The 19,179-nt window shown below is 40.4% G+C and overlaps 1 protein-coding gene across 1 annotated transcript in view; it reads left to right on the plus strand.

The window, feature by feature from the left end:
- Positions 1 to 19,179, plus strand: part of EFCAB5 (EF-hand calcium binding domain 5) — a 139,449-nt gene that overhangs the window by 17,743 nt on the left and 102,527 nt on the right. The window contains exon 5 of the mRNA XM_070061151.2: positions 6,170 to 6,746. Within this exon, the coding sequence (XP_069917252.1) occupies positions 6,170 to 6,746 (577 nt within the window). The remainder of the gene's footprint in view (positions 1 to 6,169; positions 6,747 to 19,179) is intronic.

Genomic DNA, 19,179 nt, shown 5'->3' on the forward strand with positions numbered 1-19,179 from the left:
AAGTCACTTAGAAGGCTAGACCTTTCAAAAATATGAACGAGGAATTCTTTTGTGTCCCTCCTTATTTAGCTGAAGGCATTCATGCCGGTAGTGCTTGAATAGGTCTTTGTGTGTTAGAAGGTGGACCGTTGAGGGGTGAAGGTGTGCATGTTAAGAGAGAGCTTGAGAGACTCTTATTTCACACAGGAATTTAGGGTGTCAATCCCAAAAAAGAATTCCAGTGCTTAACATAGTTCCTGGCACATGGTGAGAAATCAATAATTATTTATTGAGTGAATGTATAAATGAGTCAATTAATCTGTCTGTAAAAGGTTTAGGAACGTTCAAGCACAAACCTGTTTTAAGGAAAAAGTCTTCAGTTAAACTTCGGAATTAATTTGCCCTTGGGGCAGTGCCATAATCTGTGATCCTTGAATTCAGAGGTCATTCAGTCAAAAGACAGCTTCAGATGGGCTTGTTCAGAAGCCCGATTTATTGACCTTGCTATTGCTGTGTCTTTTTCTTTTCTTGGTTTTATGGCCCTAAGAGAGAAGTGTTTGACTAGAGTTGTAACTAAACACATGTCTACTTCCATTCTGTGTATCAGTGGGGACAATACAAGCATTAGGATTATTGCTTAGCAACCTATAATAGCCACGCACACTGGAGGAGCTCTGTCAGGCTGTGAGGAAGATAGACAATGCCCCAGTAACAAGTAAGTTGCTATACATCTGTAGCACCATCCTTAAAGCAAGAGGTAGAATATCTGCCTTTTTGTTCTGGACAGGTTAAGAGAAGGGAGTACATTAGAACCAGCAGGCTCAAAAGAATTAAAAAAAAAGCATGTATATTAATAAGCATGATGACAAAACAGAAAGGAGACACGCCCTTCCCACTCCCCACCACCCACCCCTAAAGTGATTAATTTGTTTCTAAATCCAACTGAGTAGTGAGAAAGAACCTTATACTACCTTCCTTGTGTTCCCATTATTGGAAAAATAGAATTGGCCAAAGGAAGAAATCACAACTTGGAAGGGAGGCCTATAAATGCTATCAATTATTGGAAATTATTGTAGATGAAATGTTGGCTTTTCAAGGATCCCTTCATATATTTCTTAATTTTTCTTCTTAGCATAAAAAGGGATACTATCTAGATAGGGTTTATTATTCAGAGTATTGATTTTTCAAAATTTTAAAACTAGCAAAACCTTTTTTTTCCAAATGGAAACTTAAGATGTTTTCTAATTATGTAAACAAATTGAAGTATAGATGCCCACACTACAAAGGGTACAAGAGTCTTTGAAGCTCTCTCAGGATCCTGGGAAGCATATTTCAAAATTGATCGCTCCACAACACAAACTCTTACTCTCCACTCAGGAAAATAATTTAACAACATCTCATCAAGTTAAAATGCATATACCTATGACCCTGGGTTTTGGCCCTATAACAAACTACCACAGCCTGGGCAATCTATACACAGCATACATATGTTGCTCACAGTTACAGGGTCTGGGAATTCCATGACCAGGGTACCAGCAGGTTCAGTGTCTGGTAAGACAAGATGGTGCTTTGAACGCTGCGTCCTCTGATGCATGCTGTGCTCTCACATGGAAGAAGAAATAGACAGGAGGGAAAAGAAATAAAAGACTAAAGAGGGCCTAGATAGTTACTGTAATAAGGGTTTTCATCTTTAATAAGGGTGTTCATCTGTCCATGTCCATGAGGGAATGGGGTAACAAGTGTTGTTTCACTAGATGTATATATTGTATGTTCAAATCAGAGTAAGCACATTAAATACTTATAATTTCTTTATGGTAAAAACATTAAAATATGTAGTATATTATTGTTATTTCTAGTCATCCCACCGAGCAATAGAATACCAGCATTTCTTTCTCCTATCTAATTGTAACTTAGATATATATTTTTAAACTGGAATTTATTGGCAAATCTTTCTTTCAAATAAATAAATAAGTAAACCTTAAAAATCAATCATTATAAGGACTATATAAATCTAAAGTTGATGGTGATAATTTTTGATTAACTGAACAGAGCAAAGCAAACACAACGGTAGACTTCAGCTGTGCCTGAAAAGTTATGTTCTTGGACTTTCCAGATACATAAACTAATATATTCTATTTTTAATTTAAACTATGAGAAGTGGATTTGTATTGCTCAAAAACAAGGGGCCTTTCATAACATCTCCTTCTTGTGTACTCTAGGAGGATGTCTCTGTGTGCAGCCCACACTTGAGGGCAGGGGACTGATGCTCTATCACCTTGAGGGCAGAGTATCTGTTTAAGTTACTCAGAACACTTCTGCACAGATTTGCCTATCCTTTCCCATCTATTTATTTACAGTAGGGTTTTTTATTTGCTTGTTCATTTGTTTTTTTGAGTACTTCCTTCCTTTATGTCACTACAAGATGCTGTAAGCTTATCTTGTATCTTCTTATCCCAGTCCTACTCTCAGCCATTTTCCACTGATTTTTTTAACTGGATGATAAAATTAGAAACTAAGATTGGAGCACTAGATTTCCAAGTTTTCTCAACTTTTAAAAATAATATTTCTAGCATTCTTTAACTTTCTTCTAGTTTCTCTGCTTTGAGGATATTAATGATAATTCCTTAGAGAACCCTTACATTTACCCTATTAATAGCATTTCCTTGGATGCTATTAGTTATTGCATTTGTTGAATTTAGTAATGGAGATGGTTTTCCTTAAATAGTCCTTAATCTTATATGTATGTGTTTACATTTGCATTTGTGATTGCCTGTTTGCTTTCTTGTGGACAAAGTTTCTGTTTTTTTGAATACTGGGGCCAGGTGAAGGAGAGGTTAAGAGAAGACACTGAAATTTGTTAATTCATTTTCTGTGTCTGTGGGCCTCCTGCCTCCCTAGCCCAGACATCTATACCACTGTATTCCAGGGCAGGGATGAATGCTTCTTATTTTCTTCTTCTCCTCCTTCTCCTCATCCTCCTCTTCCTCCCCCTCCCCCTCCTCCTCCTTCCTCTCCTCTTTCCCCTCCTGCTCCTCCTTGCCCTCCTCCTCCTCCTCCTCCTATTTATCTGTTTGAAAGTAAAAGTTACAGAGAGAGAGAGAAAGGGAGGGAGAAAGAGAAAGACAAAGACAAAGAGATCTTCCACCTGCTGGTTCATTCCCTTAGATGGCCGCAACTGTTAGTGCTGGGTCAAGAGCATTGGAGCCAGGAGACTTCATCTAAGCCTCCCACACGAGTATGGGGCCCAAGGACATGGGCCATCATTTACTGCTTTCCCAGGCCATTAGCAGGGAGCTGGATCAGCAGTGGAGCAGCCAGGACATGAACCAGTGCCCATATGGGCTGCTGGAATTGCAGGCTGTGCCACAATGCTTGCTGACCCTGGTGAGTGCTTCTTGTATCTGATGATTAGCTCAAATGTGAATGAAGATGCACAAAAAGGCGCATCATTTACCTGCTGTAATGCTCTAAACTTAGGGTGCCTCAGAGCTGCTTCTAAATTTCACAGTAATTTTTGTCCTATATCTTTTTAGTCCTATAGTTTCTTCAGTCAGTTGACTCACAACTTCCTTATAGTTTTCAGAGATTCTCAAAATTTCTGACTACTAAAATCCCTCCTTTATGATTGTCAGAATTCTTTTTCTACTTGTATTTTTTATTTATCTAAAAATATTTTTATTCATTTTCTTTGACTTATTTTATGTATTTGTTTTCAGAAATCCTTGTGTTGAGGGCTGACTTTCAGTAGATTGCAGCGAAAGAGTTGATGTCCTGTGTACAAAACCCCTTATTATTTTCATCTAATTTGAAAGGTAGAGTGACAGTATGAAAGAGGGCACATATGTGTGCGATAGAGATCTTTCATCTTCTGGCTCACTCCCAAATGCCTGCAGCAGCCAGTGTTGGACCAGGCCAAAGCCAAGAGTGCAGAACTCCATATGGGTCTCCCACATGGGTGGCAAGGGCCCAAGTACTTGGGCCATTATCCACTGTATCCCAGGATATATTATTAGGAATTAGGAAGTCAGAAGCAGAGGTGGGACCTGAACTCAGGTACTCTGATATGGCATGTGGGTGTCCCAAGCCGAGGCTTAACATGCTGTGCCACAATGTCCATCCCTGCCAGAATTTTTTTTAAGATTTATTTATTTGAAAGGCAGAGAGAAAGAGAGAGAGAGAAAAAAAAAGAGATTTGCTGATTCTCTTTTCAGATGGCTGCAGCACAGGGGCACAGTCCAGGCAAAAGCCAGGAGCCTGGAACTCCATCAGTACTTGATTAATGATCTGTTGCTCTCCCAGGCACATCAGCAGGAAGTGGTGCTGCCAGAATTTGAACCAGTGTGGGATGGGATATGGCATAGCAAGTGGCAGCTTAACCTACCTAACCACAACTGACCTTCCTGCCAGAATTCTCATGCATAGGTTCACACACACACACACACACACACACACCCCTTTCCTATCATTTCTAGAGATTTTGGTAAAGAGGGTATATAGGTCCCTGTTCTCAGTCCACCATCTTGGTCTGGTATCTCCATCCTGCATTTTAAAAATGTTGACATGAGGCCGGCGCCGCAGCTCACTAGGCTAATCCTCCGCCTTGTGGCGCCGGCACACCGGGTTCTAGTCCCGGTCGGGGCGCCGGATTCTGTCCCAGTTGCCCCTCTTCCAGGCCAGCTCTCTGCTGTGGCCAGGGAGTGCAGTGGAGGATGGCCCAGGTGCTTGGGCCCTGCACCCCATGGGAGACCAGGAAAAGCACCTGGCTCCTGGCTCCTGCCATCGGATCAGCGCGGTGCGCCGGCCGCAGCGCGCCGGCCGCGGCGGCCATTGGAGGGTGAACCAACGGCAAAGGAAGACCTTTCTCTCTGTCTCTCTCTCTCTCACTGTCCACTCTGCCTGTCAAAAAAAAAAAAAAATGTTGACATGAAAGAGGCTAGAAAAATGAGTTGGAATGGGTGACAGTGCTGTGACATAGCAGATAAAGCCACTACCTGTGGTGCCAGCATCCCATATGGGCACCAGTCACGTCTCGTCAGCTCTGCTTCCAATCCAGCTCTCTGCTAATGCACTTGGGAAATCAGTGGAGGATGGCTGAAGTCCTTGGGCCCTTGCACCTGTGTGGGAGACCTGAAGAAGCTCCTGACTCCTGACTTCAGATTGGCCCAGCTCTGACTATTGTGGCCATCTGGGGAGTGAAGCAACAAATGGAGGATATCTCTGTCTGTCTCTGTCTCTGTAACTCTGCCTTTTTTTTTTTTTTTAAGATTTATTTATTTATTTGAAAGTCAGAGTTAACACAGAGAGGAGAGGCAGAGAGTGAGAGAGAGGTTTTCCATCCCCTGGTTCACTCTCCAATTGGCCGCAACAGCCAGAGCTGTGCCAATCTGAAGCTAGGAGCCAGGAGATTCTTCCAGGTCTCTGATGCGGGTGCAGGGGCCCCAGGACTTGGGCCATCTTCTACTGATTTCAAAGGCCATAGCAGTAATTCTGCCTTTCAAATAAATACATAAATCTTTTTAAAAAATGAATGGGAAGAAATATATTTAAATATATTAAAACATGTGTGGTAGACTCTCCAATGCTTACTGAGTACACATTTCTCCACCTTTTTGCCTGCCAACTAAACAAAAATTGTGTGGCAAATTGAAATAATTTTGTATCAGAGAAATTTGATAGAAACCTTGATCATCAAGAAATAAATTATGACTGCACAGAACCATTTATAGTAATCCCATTTCCATTTATCAATGATCAGTCTAGGGATGGGGATTTAACCTAGTTAGAGTCAATGCAATGTAAAGAGGGGCCTTAGAGCAGAGTCTGGGGTCTTCTCTTGGATAATGAAGCAGGGCCTCCAGGGAAGACCCTTGTGTGCTCAGTCTTTTTCCTCCTGTAAGGAGGAGGTGATGCATGGAGTTGTACAGCCATTACGCGATCGTGAAGTACAAGCACAAAAAGTTAATGAAGAACAATAGAAACAGGCTAGGTACTTAATAAGGACTTCTGATTAGGTCAACAATAAATGCTGTTATGGTTAAAGGGAGTCTTGTCTGATTTTCTGTCACTTCCAGCTGATGGTATTATTTTTTGCATTTGATGTAAAAAACTAAAAATAATATTCTAAAGTCACATAGATTAAGATCTAATTCTAATATTTCTTGCATTTCACCTTTCTTTTTTTCCCTCCTAGAATTAACCCCTGAGGAGCAGCCAACAACTTCAGTTGATTCAATAAAGGACCCTCATACTAGAGTCTCAGGGAATATTGCAGTCAGAAAGCCTGCAAAAGTGATTTTGGGTTTAGATGAAAGTGAACAGACATCACAGCTAGAACAACCATGGAAGAAAAATCTGTTTGAAAGAGTGGAAGCAAGAGCCCAGGCAATGCAGCAGAAAATAATAGATAAGGATAATCTGAAGAAGGAACTAGAGAAAAAGGCTGAAAAAATACTCCCTAAAGATAATTTGGCCAAAGAGTGGTTTAACACTGAGAGCTTGACACTGAATACTCGTGTATATTTGCTTGACAAACTTCTACCCACCTTAGTTCCTGCTGTGGAACAAATGTTAACACAAATGGAAAAGAAAAAGCTTCAAACAGAAGCTGACATTCCAACCAAGTTTGATCCAATCAATCATTTGGGGGAATATTTAATGAGAAACAATCCTCATTATATCAAAGATCAAGGAATGTCTGGTTACCAGAGGGTGATGAGAGATGTCACTGAAGACCTGAAGATACATGTTCCTGACACTGTCTGCAACAGGTACAATCTGTCATATTTTCAACTGATGACCTGTCTCCTTATACTGAAAAGCTAGAGTAGTAATGTAGTCACACAAACAAGACATAAAAGAAGTGACTGCATAGTTATTCAAAACATGTAGTCATTGAGCTACTACTATGTTTTCATTTCTTTTGCGGCACTGTGAAGACTAATGAAGTTCATTAAATAAGTTCCTTGTCTTCATGAATTTAATTATCTCACCAGGGCTCTAATTATATGTTTATTGGTTTATTTATTTGTCCATCTGCACTAGAAAGTGAACTGTTATATAGTTGGGACTTTTAAAAAACTTAACTTTAACTTTCCAGATAGTAGGCAACACATTTACCGCATTCAAAAGCTAAAATGTGTAGAGTTACACAGTGAAAAGTTTCCCTCTCATTTTGTTTTAAAGATTTATTTATTTATTTGAAAGTCAGAGTTACACAGAGAGAGGAGAGGCAGAGAGAGAGAGGTCTTCCATCCAATGGTTCACTCTCCAATTGGCCGCAATGGCCAGAGCTGTGCCAATCTGAGGCCAGGAGCCAGGAGCTTCTTCCAGGTCTCCCACGTGGGTGTAGGGGCCCAAGGACTTGGGCCATTTTCTACTGCTTTCCCAGGCCATAGCAGAGAGCTGGATTGGAAATGGAGCAACCAGGTCTCCAATTGGCGCTCAAATGGGATACCGGTGCTTTAGGCCAGGGCTTTAACCTGCTGCACCACAGCACTGGCCCCCTTCCCTCCCATTTTTTTTTTTCATGTTTTTATTTTATTTATTTGAAAGTTAGAATTACAGAGGCAGAGAGAAATATCTTTCATCTGCTGGTTCACGCCCCAAATGGCTGCAATAGCCAGGGCTGGGCCAGGCCAAAGCCAGGAGCCAGGAGCTTCATCGGGGTCTCCCACGTTGGTGCAGGGGCCCAAGCAGTTGGGCCATCTTCTGATGCTTTCCTAGGTGCATTAGCGGGGAGCTGGATTGGAAATGGAGCAGCAGAGACACAAACCAGCGCTGATATGGGATGCTGGCATTGCAGGTAGTGGCTTAACCTGCTACACCACAGCGCCGGCCCCTTCCCTCTCATTTTTATCCTCATCTACACAGTATTCCACCTCTGCTGTAGGTAAACACTATTCTTAGTTTTCTGTGAGTTCTTATAGTTTCTTTATAGACACATAAGCTAATATAAATATGAATTCTGATTTTTTTTCTTTTACACAAAAACATGTGATATGAGTTATAGATATTTCCCTGTCTTTATCTACTATTTATTTATCTTTTGTCATGCAGAAAACTTTATTTCTGTGTAGCTGAATTTAATTTTTATGGTATCCAGAGTTTGAGTCACTGTTACCTTTTTTAAAAAAAGTTATATATATTTTTATTTATTTGAAAGTACTTGAACTATCAACTGCTGCCCTCCAGGGTGTACATTAGCAGGAATCTGTAATTGAGAGTAGAACCAGGACACAAACCCAGGCACTCTGCTGTGGGATATGGGCATCCCAAGTAGCATATGAGCTAGTATGCCACACACCCCATACCACCCAGTTACCTTTCAAAATATTAAAAGAATCGTCTCATGTTTTCTTCTGGAATTATTGCGATTTTAACTTTTATTTTAAATATTGATTCATTAGGAATTCATCCTAGCCTACTGTAATATATAAAATATGGATTCAACTTCAACCTTTTCCAAACAGCTACTTGGTAGTCCTAATAAAATTTGTTAGTAGTTTATCTTTACCCTAATTGTTTGAGATGTACCTTTATTATTAAATATTTGCATATTTGGAGTATGTTTCTGATTTTTCTATCTTATCTGTTGGTATATCTCCTTTTCAAGCACTAGTACTACACTGCTTTAATGATTGAGACTTTAAAATACATTTCAATAAATCTGACAGTATTGGTCCCCTTTTTGCTCTTATTTTCTTTTGGATGTCTCCTGGTTATTCTTGTATGTGTACTCATTTATGTAAACTTCAGAATTAACTTTTCTTGGGGTTGGAGCTGTGGTGCAGTATGTTAAGCTGCCACTTGGAACACTTGCATCCCATGTCAGAATGCCTGGGACTGAGTTCTACCTCTGCTTCCCATCCAGTTCCTGCCAATGGGTATAAGCAGCAGATGATGGTTCATGTACTTGGCTTCCCACCACTCTTGTGGAAGACCTAGATGGAGTTCCTGGCTCACAGCTTTGGCCTGGCCCAGCCTCAGCTATTGTGAGCAATTGGAGAATGAACCAGGGGATGGAAAATCTCTCTTACTCTCTCTCTCCCTCCCTCCTTTCCTCTCTCTGATGATCTGCCTTTCAAATAAAAAATAAATAAATAAACTTTAAAGAACAATTAAATTGTCTGGGGGGAAGAATGGGTGAAAGAAAGCCAAAACAAACGTTAGAGGAATTTTAATTGAAATACAATATCTGGGCCACGGCTCAATAGGCTAATCCTCCGCCTGCGGTGCTGGCACACCAGGTTCTAGTCCCAGTTGCTCCTCTTCCAGTCCAGCTCTCTGCTGTGGCCCGGGAGTGCAGTGGAAAATGGCCCAAGTCCTTGGGCCCTGCACCTGCATGGGAGACCAAGAGAAGCACCTGGCTCCTGGCTTCGGATCAGTGCGGTGCACCGGCCGCAGCCATTGTTGGGTGAACCAACAGAAAAGGAAGACCTTTCTCTCTGTCTCTCTCTCTCACTGTCCACTCTGCCTGTCAAAAAAATAAATAAAAATAAAAAAATACAATATCTGTTAATTCAGAAAATGAGCATCTTTAATAGTGATCCATGTTTCCTTTTTATTATTTTAAATTTCTGTTTATTGTCATTTTATTAGGAAGGCAGAGGGACAGAAAGAGAGCAGATGGACAGAGAAGTATCTTCCATCTGCTGGTATACTCCCCAAATTCCAGCAACAGCCAGGGCCGGGCCATGCCAAAGCCAGGGGCTGGAACTCATCTAAGTCTCTCATGTGGATGGCAGGGACACAAACACTTAAGCCGTCATCTGCTGCCTCACAGAATGTACATAAGTAGGAAGCTGGATCAGAAGCAGAGTAGCCAGGACTCAAACCAGGCACTCAGATATAGAATGTGGGCAACCCCATAGCCCAGCCTGATCCCTGTGCCAAATGTTCATCTCTGACCAGCGTTTCTGAGAATGTGTCTTTCCATTTATTCATTGCATTTTGTATACATTAGTGTTGTATTAAAGTTTTTTCATATAGGTTTTTTGTTAGGTTTTTTACTAGTTGCTTTGTCATTTTCTTTTTGTTGCTTTTGTAAGTGGATCTTTCTTCTTTCATTACATTTTCTATCAGGATATAGCCTGAAGACATGAAAACTATTAATTTCTATATTTTGTGCTGTGCTATCTAATTGATTTCCCTCATAATAAAATTTTAGATGATTTCTTGGGTTTTCTGGTGAGGCAACCATATTAACTGCAAATGGTAGTTTTACTTCTCCTTTCTTTTCAACTTTTACACTAACACGTTTCTTTTACTTGTTGCGTTGGCTTTTACCTCCAATACAGTATTAAATAATAGTGCTCATTTGGGTATCCTTGTCTTGCTTATGATTATAGTAGAAATATTTCTTGTCTTGTTTCTTCACCATAAGCAGTTCTTAAAATATATTACTTTTATTCCATTTGGATCTGAAAAACACACTTTCATCACAAGAGGAAAAATAAATTCTATATTATAGAATGATTTTTAAAAATCAAGACTGATTGTTGATCTTGTCAAATCCCTTTCCAGCGCCTATGGAGATGATAATTTGATGTTCACTTTAGATCCATTAGTGAAGGATTTATTAGATTTCCTGATAGGAACTACCTTGGAGTTCCAGGAATCCCACTTCGTTGCTGTGTATTTGGTTACACTGGATATATTTCCTACTAGTGACAATAAATCTTTCTTTTAACTACAGATATTCAGAATTTATGCATGCTAAATTTTTTTTTGTTTGGGTGTTTAGCCCTTTTAATTTTTATTTTAAAGTATTTCAAACAACACAGCAAAGTAAAAAGTTCAATGAGCACACATAAATTTAATACTTTTTAACATTTTGCCATATTTGTTTCATAAGTAAATATCACACACACATACTATTTTTCTTGAAGGTAGATTTGTCTGCAAGAAGCATGGGAATGTACATATCTCTTTCATATGCTGACTTCATTTTCTCTGGACATATTCCCAGAAGTGGGGTAGCTGGGTCTTATGGAGGATCTATTTTTAGTGTTTTGAGAAATTACCATACTGTTTTCCACAATGGCTATACTAATTTGATTCCTACCAACAGTATATTATTGTTCCCTTTTCTCTACATCCTCACCAACATTTGTTATTTTTTGACTTTCTGATAATAGCTATTCTAACTGGAATGAAATGTTACCTCACTGTGATTTTTAGTTTTGTTTCCCTGGCATGTAGTGACACTATGCATTTTTTTTTTCATGTGTTCGTTAGCCATTTGTATTTCTTTTGAAAAAGGTCTACTAAGATCTTTTTCACATTTCTCAACTGGATTATTTGTTTTGTTGTTGAATTTCTTGAACTTCGTATATATTAATCTTTTATTGGATGCATAGTTTGAAAGTATTTTTCTCCCATTCTATTGGTTGTTTCTTTACTCTGTTGTTTGCTTTGCTATGCAGGAGCTTCTTGGTTTGATATAATCCCATTTATTGCCTGTGCTTTTGGAGTCTTATCCAAAAAATTGTTGCCTATGCCAATACCTTGGAGTGTTTCCCCATGTTTTCCTCTAGTAGTTGCTTTTTATTTAATTTAATGAATGCATTTTTTTCATAGATACAACTTTAGGAATACATTGATTCTTTTCCCCATACCACTCCCCCAACTCCCATCCCACCTCCCTCTCCCTCTCCCATCTCCTTCTTCATTATGGTTCATTTTTAGTTTGACTTTATACACAGAAGACCAACACCATGCTAAGCATATACTTCAACGATTTGCACCCATGCACACACACAACATAGAGAGCACAGTTTGGGTACAAAATTTGCAGTCAATTCTCATAGTACAACTCACTAGGGACAGAGGGGAGCAAGTGCACAGTGACTTCTGTTGTTTCTTTAACAATTAACATTCTTATTTATGATGTCTGTGATCACGTGAGGCTCTTGCCATGGGCTGCCAGGGCTATGGAAGCCTTCTGTGACCATAGACTCTATCGGCATTTGGACGTGGCCATAAGCAAAGTGGATGTTCTCTCCTCCCTTCAGAGCCTTGGCTTTCCATGCCTGAAATGCTCTCACAGCTTTCAGCTAGACCCGGAAGCCTCAAGGGTTGATTCTGAGGTCAGATGTTATTTACAGTGAATGTCATTCTAGGAGTCTGCTGTGTGGACTGCTTCCCATATTGGACTTTCCCTCCTTTTTAATTCTTTTATTTTACCAGATACTTCATGTTATTTATATGATCATTTTACACTTAAACCCATCCCTATGTTAACTTTGACAATTAATATGATCATTTTAACAGTTAGGATGGCATTTAAATCACTGATTTTTATGGGTCCTCTAGTAGTTTCATAGTTTCAGGTCATACATTTAGATCTTTGACCCATTTAGAGTTGATTTTTTTTTATAGGGTATGAAGTAGCAGTATTGTTTTAACCTTTAGCATGTGGAAGTCCAGTTTTTCCAACTTCATGTATTGAAGAGACTGCCCTTTATCCAGTGAATTTTCTAAAAAGGTTTATTTATTTAAAAGGCAGAGTGACAGAGAAAGAGAGACAGAGGGAAGGAGATTTTCCATCTTCCATCCCCTGGTTCACCCCCAAATGATTGCAATTGACAGGGCTGGGCCAGGCTAAAACCATGAGCCTGGAACTCCCTCCTAGTCCTTCACATGGGTGGTAGAGGCCCAAGTACTTAGGCCATCTTCCCAGGCGCATGAGTAGGGAGCTGGACTAGAAGTGGAGCAGCCAGGACTCAAACTGGTGCTCCAATATGGGATACTGATGTCATAAGTGGCTTAACCATTGTACCACAAGGCCAGCCCCCAGGGAATGTTTTTAGCACCTTTGTTAAAAATAAGTTGGCTACAGATACATGGATTTACTTCTGATGTTTCTATTCTGTTCCATTGGTCTACACATCTATCTTCATGCCAGTACCATGCTGTTTTGGTTGTAATAACAACCTTATGGTATATCTTGGAGTCTGATATTGTGATGGCTCTGGCTTTGTTTTTATTATTCAAGAGTGATTAGGCTATTTGGGGGTCTTTTTTGTTCCCATATGAAATTTTAGAGGCCAGCATTGTGGCACAGCAGGTTAAACTGCTACTTGTGATGCCAGAATCCCATAGAAGTGCCAATTGGAGTTCCAACTGCTCCACCTCCAATCCAGCTCCCTACTAATGCACCTGGGAAAGCAACAGAAGACAGCCTAAGTACTTGGGCCTCTGCCACTCCTGTGGGAGAAAAGGATGGAGTTTTGAGCTCCTGGCTTTGGCCTGACCCAGCCCAGAAACGTCGTGGCCATTTGGAGAATAAACCAGAGAAGGGAAGATCTCTCTCTCCCTCTCACTTTCTGTAGCTTTGCCTTTCAAGTAAATAAAAATAAATCTTGAAAAAAAATTTTTTTATAATCCTGTGAAGCATATCATTGGTATTTTTATGGGGTCTGCATTAAATCTGTACATCACTTTGGATAGTATGGAAATTTATATGACTCTTATAACCCATAAGCATGGATGAACTTTGCATCTTTTTGTCTTTTTCAATTTCTTTCATTGGTGTTTGTAATTTTCATTGTAGAGATCTTTCACATCCTAGGTTAAATTTATCCTAAGATATTTAAACTTTTTGTTGTCATTGTCAACAGAATTGCTCTTGTAAGTTCTTTCTCAGCAGGATCATTGTTAACATATAAAAATTTTACTCGTTTTTGTTTGGTGATTCTGTATCCTACAACATTGCTGAATTCATTGTATTGATCCTAATAGGCTGTTGGTTCCCATATGTATAGAATCATGTCATTTGCAAACAAAGATAATTTGACTTCCTCCTTTCTGATTTGTATACCTTTCATTTCTCTCTCTTGCCTAATGACTCTGGCTAAAACTTCCAGAACTATACTGAGTAAGAACGAGAAGAAGGGACATCCTTGGGTGGTCCTATATCTTGGTGGATATGCTTCCAGCTTTTTCCTCTTCAATATGAATAGCCTTTATTATACTGAAGTATGTTCTTTTCATACCTAATTCATTCAATTTTTTTGAAAAATTTTTAAGTTATAATTTGAAACATCTTAATCAGTTATATAGTTGTTTATGTATTTATTTATTTACTGCAAAAGGCAGAGAGACAGATGTCGCTCCCCCTCTTCGTGGAGGAACGACACCAAACCCTGCTTAGGCTTCATATCCGAGTCACGGCACCATTATGTCGCTCCCCGTCTTCGCGGAGGAACGACACAGGACCCAGCGCTGTTCTTTCGTCTGCTCGGCCCTCCCCGGGTTTGCTGCTGGTTCTTCCCGGGTTGGCTACTATCCCTTCCACCTCCGTGGAAGGGCAGTTCCCCCTGGCCACATTCTCCACTTCCGCAGGGGAGCGGCACACCGCCGGCCGGTTCTCTCGGGGGCTGCACGGGTTCCCTTAGATGTTCCTGTTAGATGTTCCTGGTGCATGCCGTCTCTCTCCTCCTTTATAGTCCTCCTCTGCCAATCCCAACTCGGCTGCCCACACGCCGAGTACGCTGCTCTCCAATCAGGAGCAAGTCCTACAGTTAATTGGTTGAACTGGAGGCAGCTGTGCGGAAGCTGTTTACTTCTCTCCCAGCGCCATATTGTGGGAGAGCAGATGCATAGAATAAGTCTTAATTCCAGTAACTCAGTCTAGTCCGGTTGCTCCCCACAACAGAGAGCTCTCATCTGCTGGTTCACTCCCCAAATGCCTATAGCAGCCATGCTGGGTCTCCTATATAGATGGCAGGGCAGAATTACTTAGCCATCATCTGTCACCTCCCATGGTGTACATTAGCAGGAGGCTATAATCAGGAGCAGAGCTGGCACTTGAACCAAGCACTCCAGTTTGGGATGCGGGCATCCCATGTGGAGTCATAAGAGCTGCTCCAAACACCCACTCCCATTTTTTCTTTTTTATGCCCAAATTGCCCCCAAACTTTGCTTTTGTACTCTTCTACTGATTCTCTTTTAGTCTTTTAAGGCTTTGTGTATTTTTTTTTTAAGGATTCCTGGCTCCTTTTAATGGAGATCATTCATCTGGGAGCTGAGAGTGCTCCTAAGTGTTGTATTGTTATTGCCTCTAGGCCCTTCAGGAATAAGAAATAAAATTTTTAAAAAGGTTTATTTATTTATTTATTTGAAATGCAGAATTACATAGAGGGAGAGAGGGAGAAAGGAGAGAGAGAAGGAGAGAGAGAGAGAGAGAGAGAGAGAGAAGAAAGAAAGACAGACCTGGAAGAAGCTCCTGGCTTTGGATTGACTCAGCTCCAGCCATTGCAGCCACTGGGGAGTGAACCATTGGATGGAAGACCTCTTTCTCTCTCTCTCTCTTTTTCTGCCTCTCTGTAACTTTGCCTTTCAAATAAATAAATTAATCTTTTTTAAAAAAACAATGAGTTTCTATTGCAAATTTTTTTTTGACAGGCAAAGTTAGACAGTGAGAGAGACAGAGAGAAAGGCCCTCCTTCCGTTGGCTCACCCCCAAATGGCCACTACGGCCAGCACACTGCGCTGATCTGAAGCCAGGAGCCAGGGGCCTCCTCCTGGTCTCCCATGCGGGTACAGCGCCCAAGGACCTGGGCCATCCTCCACTGCCTTCCCGGGCCACAGCGGAGAGCTGGACTGGAAAAGGAGCAACCGGGATAGAACCCAGCACCCCAACCAGGGCTAGAACCTGGAGTGCCAGCGCCGCAGACGGAGGATTAGCCTAGTGAGCCGTGGCGCCGGCCTATATTGCAAATTTATATAAAAAAATTTCAATATTTTTATCAAAGTTCCTTGATTTTATATTAGTATTTCTTAAGAAAATACTGCTTTCTAATGACTTGACATAATTATTCATTTGGTTTATCCTGCAATTTACATAAAATAGCTTCAAAATAATATCAACAGCTCAACTAATAAAATACTAAATGAGGTTTTAAATTTATTTACAGCTTTTATTTGTTCTCTAAATATATCCATATCCATGTAAAAAAAGAAATCACACAAAAAATAGAAGAAATCTGGGGTTAAATTCTTTTATACTAGAGAAAATCCTTTTTAACTGTGACTAAAAGTCAAGAAAATACTGATAAATTGGATTACATAAAATTTAAAAGCTTTTTGCTCAGCATAATTGAGTCACAACTACTTAATTCTGCTGTTGTAGTGTAAAAGCAGACACAGACAATATGTTAATAAATGCACGTGGTTGTGTTTCAGTGAAACTTTATTTATAGGTAGTAAAATATGAATTTAATATGATCTTCACATGCCACAAATGTTATTCTTTTGATTTGAAAGAAAAAAAAAACTTTAAAAATGTGACAACCATCCTTAGCTTTTGAGCCATACCAAACCAGGTGGTGAGCCAGATATGACCCCTCAGGAGGCAGTTTGCTGATCCCTCATCTAAATGATATCTGCTAGGTCTCCTTCAGTTCTAAAAGACAAATAACACATTGAATCTCCAAATCCTTCACTGAATCTCCATATATTCCTTTGAATGTCTTCTGGTAATGGAGACCTTAGTAAAATTTACAGAGAAACAAAATTCTTTGTTACTTGTTTTAGTATCTTTCCTCTAGGGTAAACAACTAATTAGAATCTTTTTTAAAAATATTTTATTTATTTTATTTGAAAGGCAGAGTTACATAGAGGCTGAGGCATAGGGCTGGGGCAGGTCTTCCACCCGCTGGTTCACTCCCCAGATGGCTACAACGGCTGGAACTGAGCTGATCTGAAGCCAGGAGCCAGGAGCTTCTTCCCAGTCTCCCTTGGGCCATCTTCTACTGCTTTCCCAGGCCATAGCAGAGATCTGCATCAGAAGTGGAACAGCCGGGACTTGAACTGGCACCCATATAGGAATGCTGGCACTGCAGGGTGTGGCTTTACCTGCTAGGGCCGGCCCTGAATTAGAATCTTTAGAATCGTAACTCTTTTAGAATTAGGCAAATATTACATTACTCTAGAATAAAGTAAAATTTATGTACAGAATTGTTATCTTGTGTAAATATGTAACTTTTTTTGAAACAGTGTTGCGGGGCCAGTGCCGTGAGGCACTAGGTTAAATCTCTGCCTGCGCGCTGGCATCTCATATGGGTGCCAGTTCTGGTCCCAGTTGCTCCTCTTCCAGTCCAGCTCTCTGCTGTGGCCTGGGAGGGCAGTGGAGGATGGCCCAAGTGCTTGGGTCCCTGCACCTGCATGGGAGACCAGGAGGAGGCACCTGGCTCCTGGCTTCAGATCGGCGTAGCTCTGGCTCAGAACTACCTGGAGTGTTTGGTTAGAAATGCAGAGTCCTAGATTCTCAAATCTGAATCAGAAGCTCTAGGAATGCATTTACAACAATTTCCACAGGAGATTATTAGGCACATTAAAATTTCAAGACCAAATTAAAGAGAAACTAAATAATGAAGTTTTAGGACTAGTGAAAAGTTCCAGTTGCACACAGGAAGCAGTATCATTAAATTTAACAATAGCTTAAAGAACATTTCCGCTTATCATCTGTTCTTACAGAGCAATAAGTTAGATTTATTTAGATCCATTTCCAAAAAAAGATACATACAATTTGGGAACTGGTGTCAAGACTGTATATATTTTGACAGATTCTTTCTCCTGTTAGAGTTATGTAAATCTCAAACAGTATACAAATGTCTAGGCATTTATCACATCTATAATAAGAACAGTAACAGACAGACTAAAACTACCGTCTGGGTTCCATTTCTGACAAATGACATGATTAATCTGTTTCACTGACGTTTTTCAAACTGAGAGTTTGAATAGGTAGGGCCATTTGAAGATTGCTAATAGCTTTATTTTCTATTGAAGCAACTCTATGGTAGGAGTTTCATGAAAGAGTTAAAGTAATCAAAGATGCTTTGTTTGCCTGGATTACAGCTTTATCTCCCTCTGGCAAAAATCCAAGATCTGCTTGTCAACAGATGATGGTGTCAGGCATTTGTAGACTATTCAGACATCCTAAGGATGCTTTACAGCAGCATGTTCTGCTCCCAATGCCTGCTGACTTCATGCTTGTATACCAGCAATCTTAGTAAAAACAGTGCTGCTTTTAAATCCTCAGTACTTTACGTATTATTGTTGTGTTGTCCTCAATCCACTACGGATCCTCGGAGAAGTACACCTACTTTAGGAATAAGAACTTTTCCTTATTTATATTGGAGAGAAAAAAAGAAAAGAATTTTTTGTTTGGTTTGTTGAGACTTTATCCTCTGGGAGACAGGTGTTTGGCATGGTGGTTAAGATGCCATTGGGAATGGCTGCATCCCATATCTGTGTGCCTGGTTTCAAGAATTGGCTCCACTGCCAATTCAAATTTCCTGCTAATGAGCACTCTGGGAGGCAGCAGGTGATGGCTCAAGTATAGTTGGGTCCCTGCCATCCTGTGGGAGAGCTGGATTGAGTTACTGGCTCCTGGCTTTAGCCTGGCTCTTTTTTTTTTTTTTTTTTTTTTTTTGGCTGTTGGCAGGCATTTGGGGGAGTGAAACAGTGGATGGCAAATCTCTCTTTGTCTGGCTCTCTCCTTCCCATCACCACTTACTCCCATGATCTGCCTGAACAGAAAGCTAGAGATAAGAGCCAGATCCAGGAATCATACCCAGGGATTCCAATGTGGACCATAGGCAATTTGACCAGAATCTTAACTGCTTGGCTAATTGCCTGCACCCAAAAATGGACTGTAATGCTTTCAAATAACTTTGTAAAACTGTTAAAAAAGTTTGTTTCTTTTGCTTTTATTCCTATTTTTTTAAGTTTGTTTTTTGTTTATTTGTTTTTAGTCTCTGCCTTCTGACTTGATTCCCCTAGTACTTGGAAGTGCCAATTTGATGGGTCATTACCACTTTACTGTGAACTGATAATGAAAAATATTTGCTTTTAAATCATAACCTGCTTCCGGTGGTGATTCTATATTTATATATGTTAAAATTCATACAGCTATGTGCCAGAAAGGGAATTTTTGCTGTATGATACATTTTTTAAGATTTATTTATTTTAAAGAGTTACAGAGAGAGGGAGAAACAGAGAGGGAGAGAGATCTTCCATCTGCTGGTTCACTTCTCATATTGCCACAACAGCCAGGGCTGGGGCAGGCCAAAACTAGGAGCCAGGAGATCCCTCCAAGTCTCCGATGTGGGTGCAGCGGCCCAAGAACTTGGGCTATCCTCTGCTGCTTTCACAGGAGCATTGGCAGGAACTGGACTGGAGGTGGAACAGCCAGGA

The sequence above is a fragment of the Oryctolagus cuniculus genome, chromosome 17 (genome assembly GCF_051225735.1).
Source record: "Oryctolagus cuniculus isolate XC-2025 breed Fujian yellow rabbit chromosome 17, ASM5122573v1, whole genome shotgun sequence".
NCBI lineage: Eukaryota > Metazoa > Chordata > Mammalia > Lagomorpha > Leporidae > Oryctolagus > Oryctolagus cuniculus.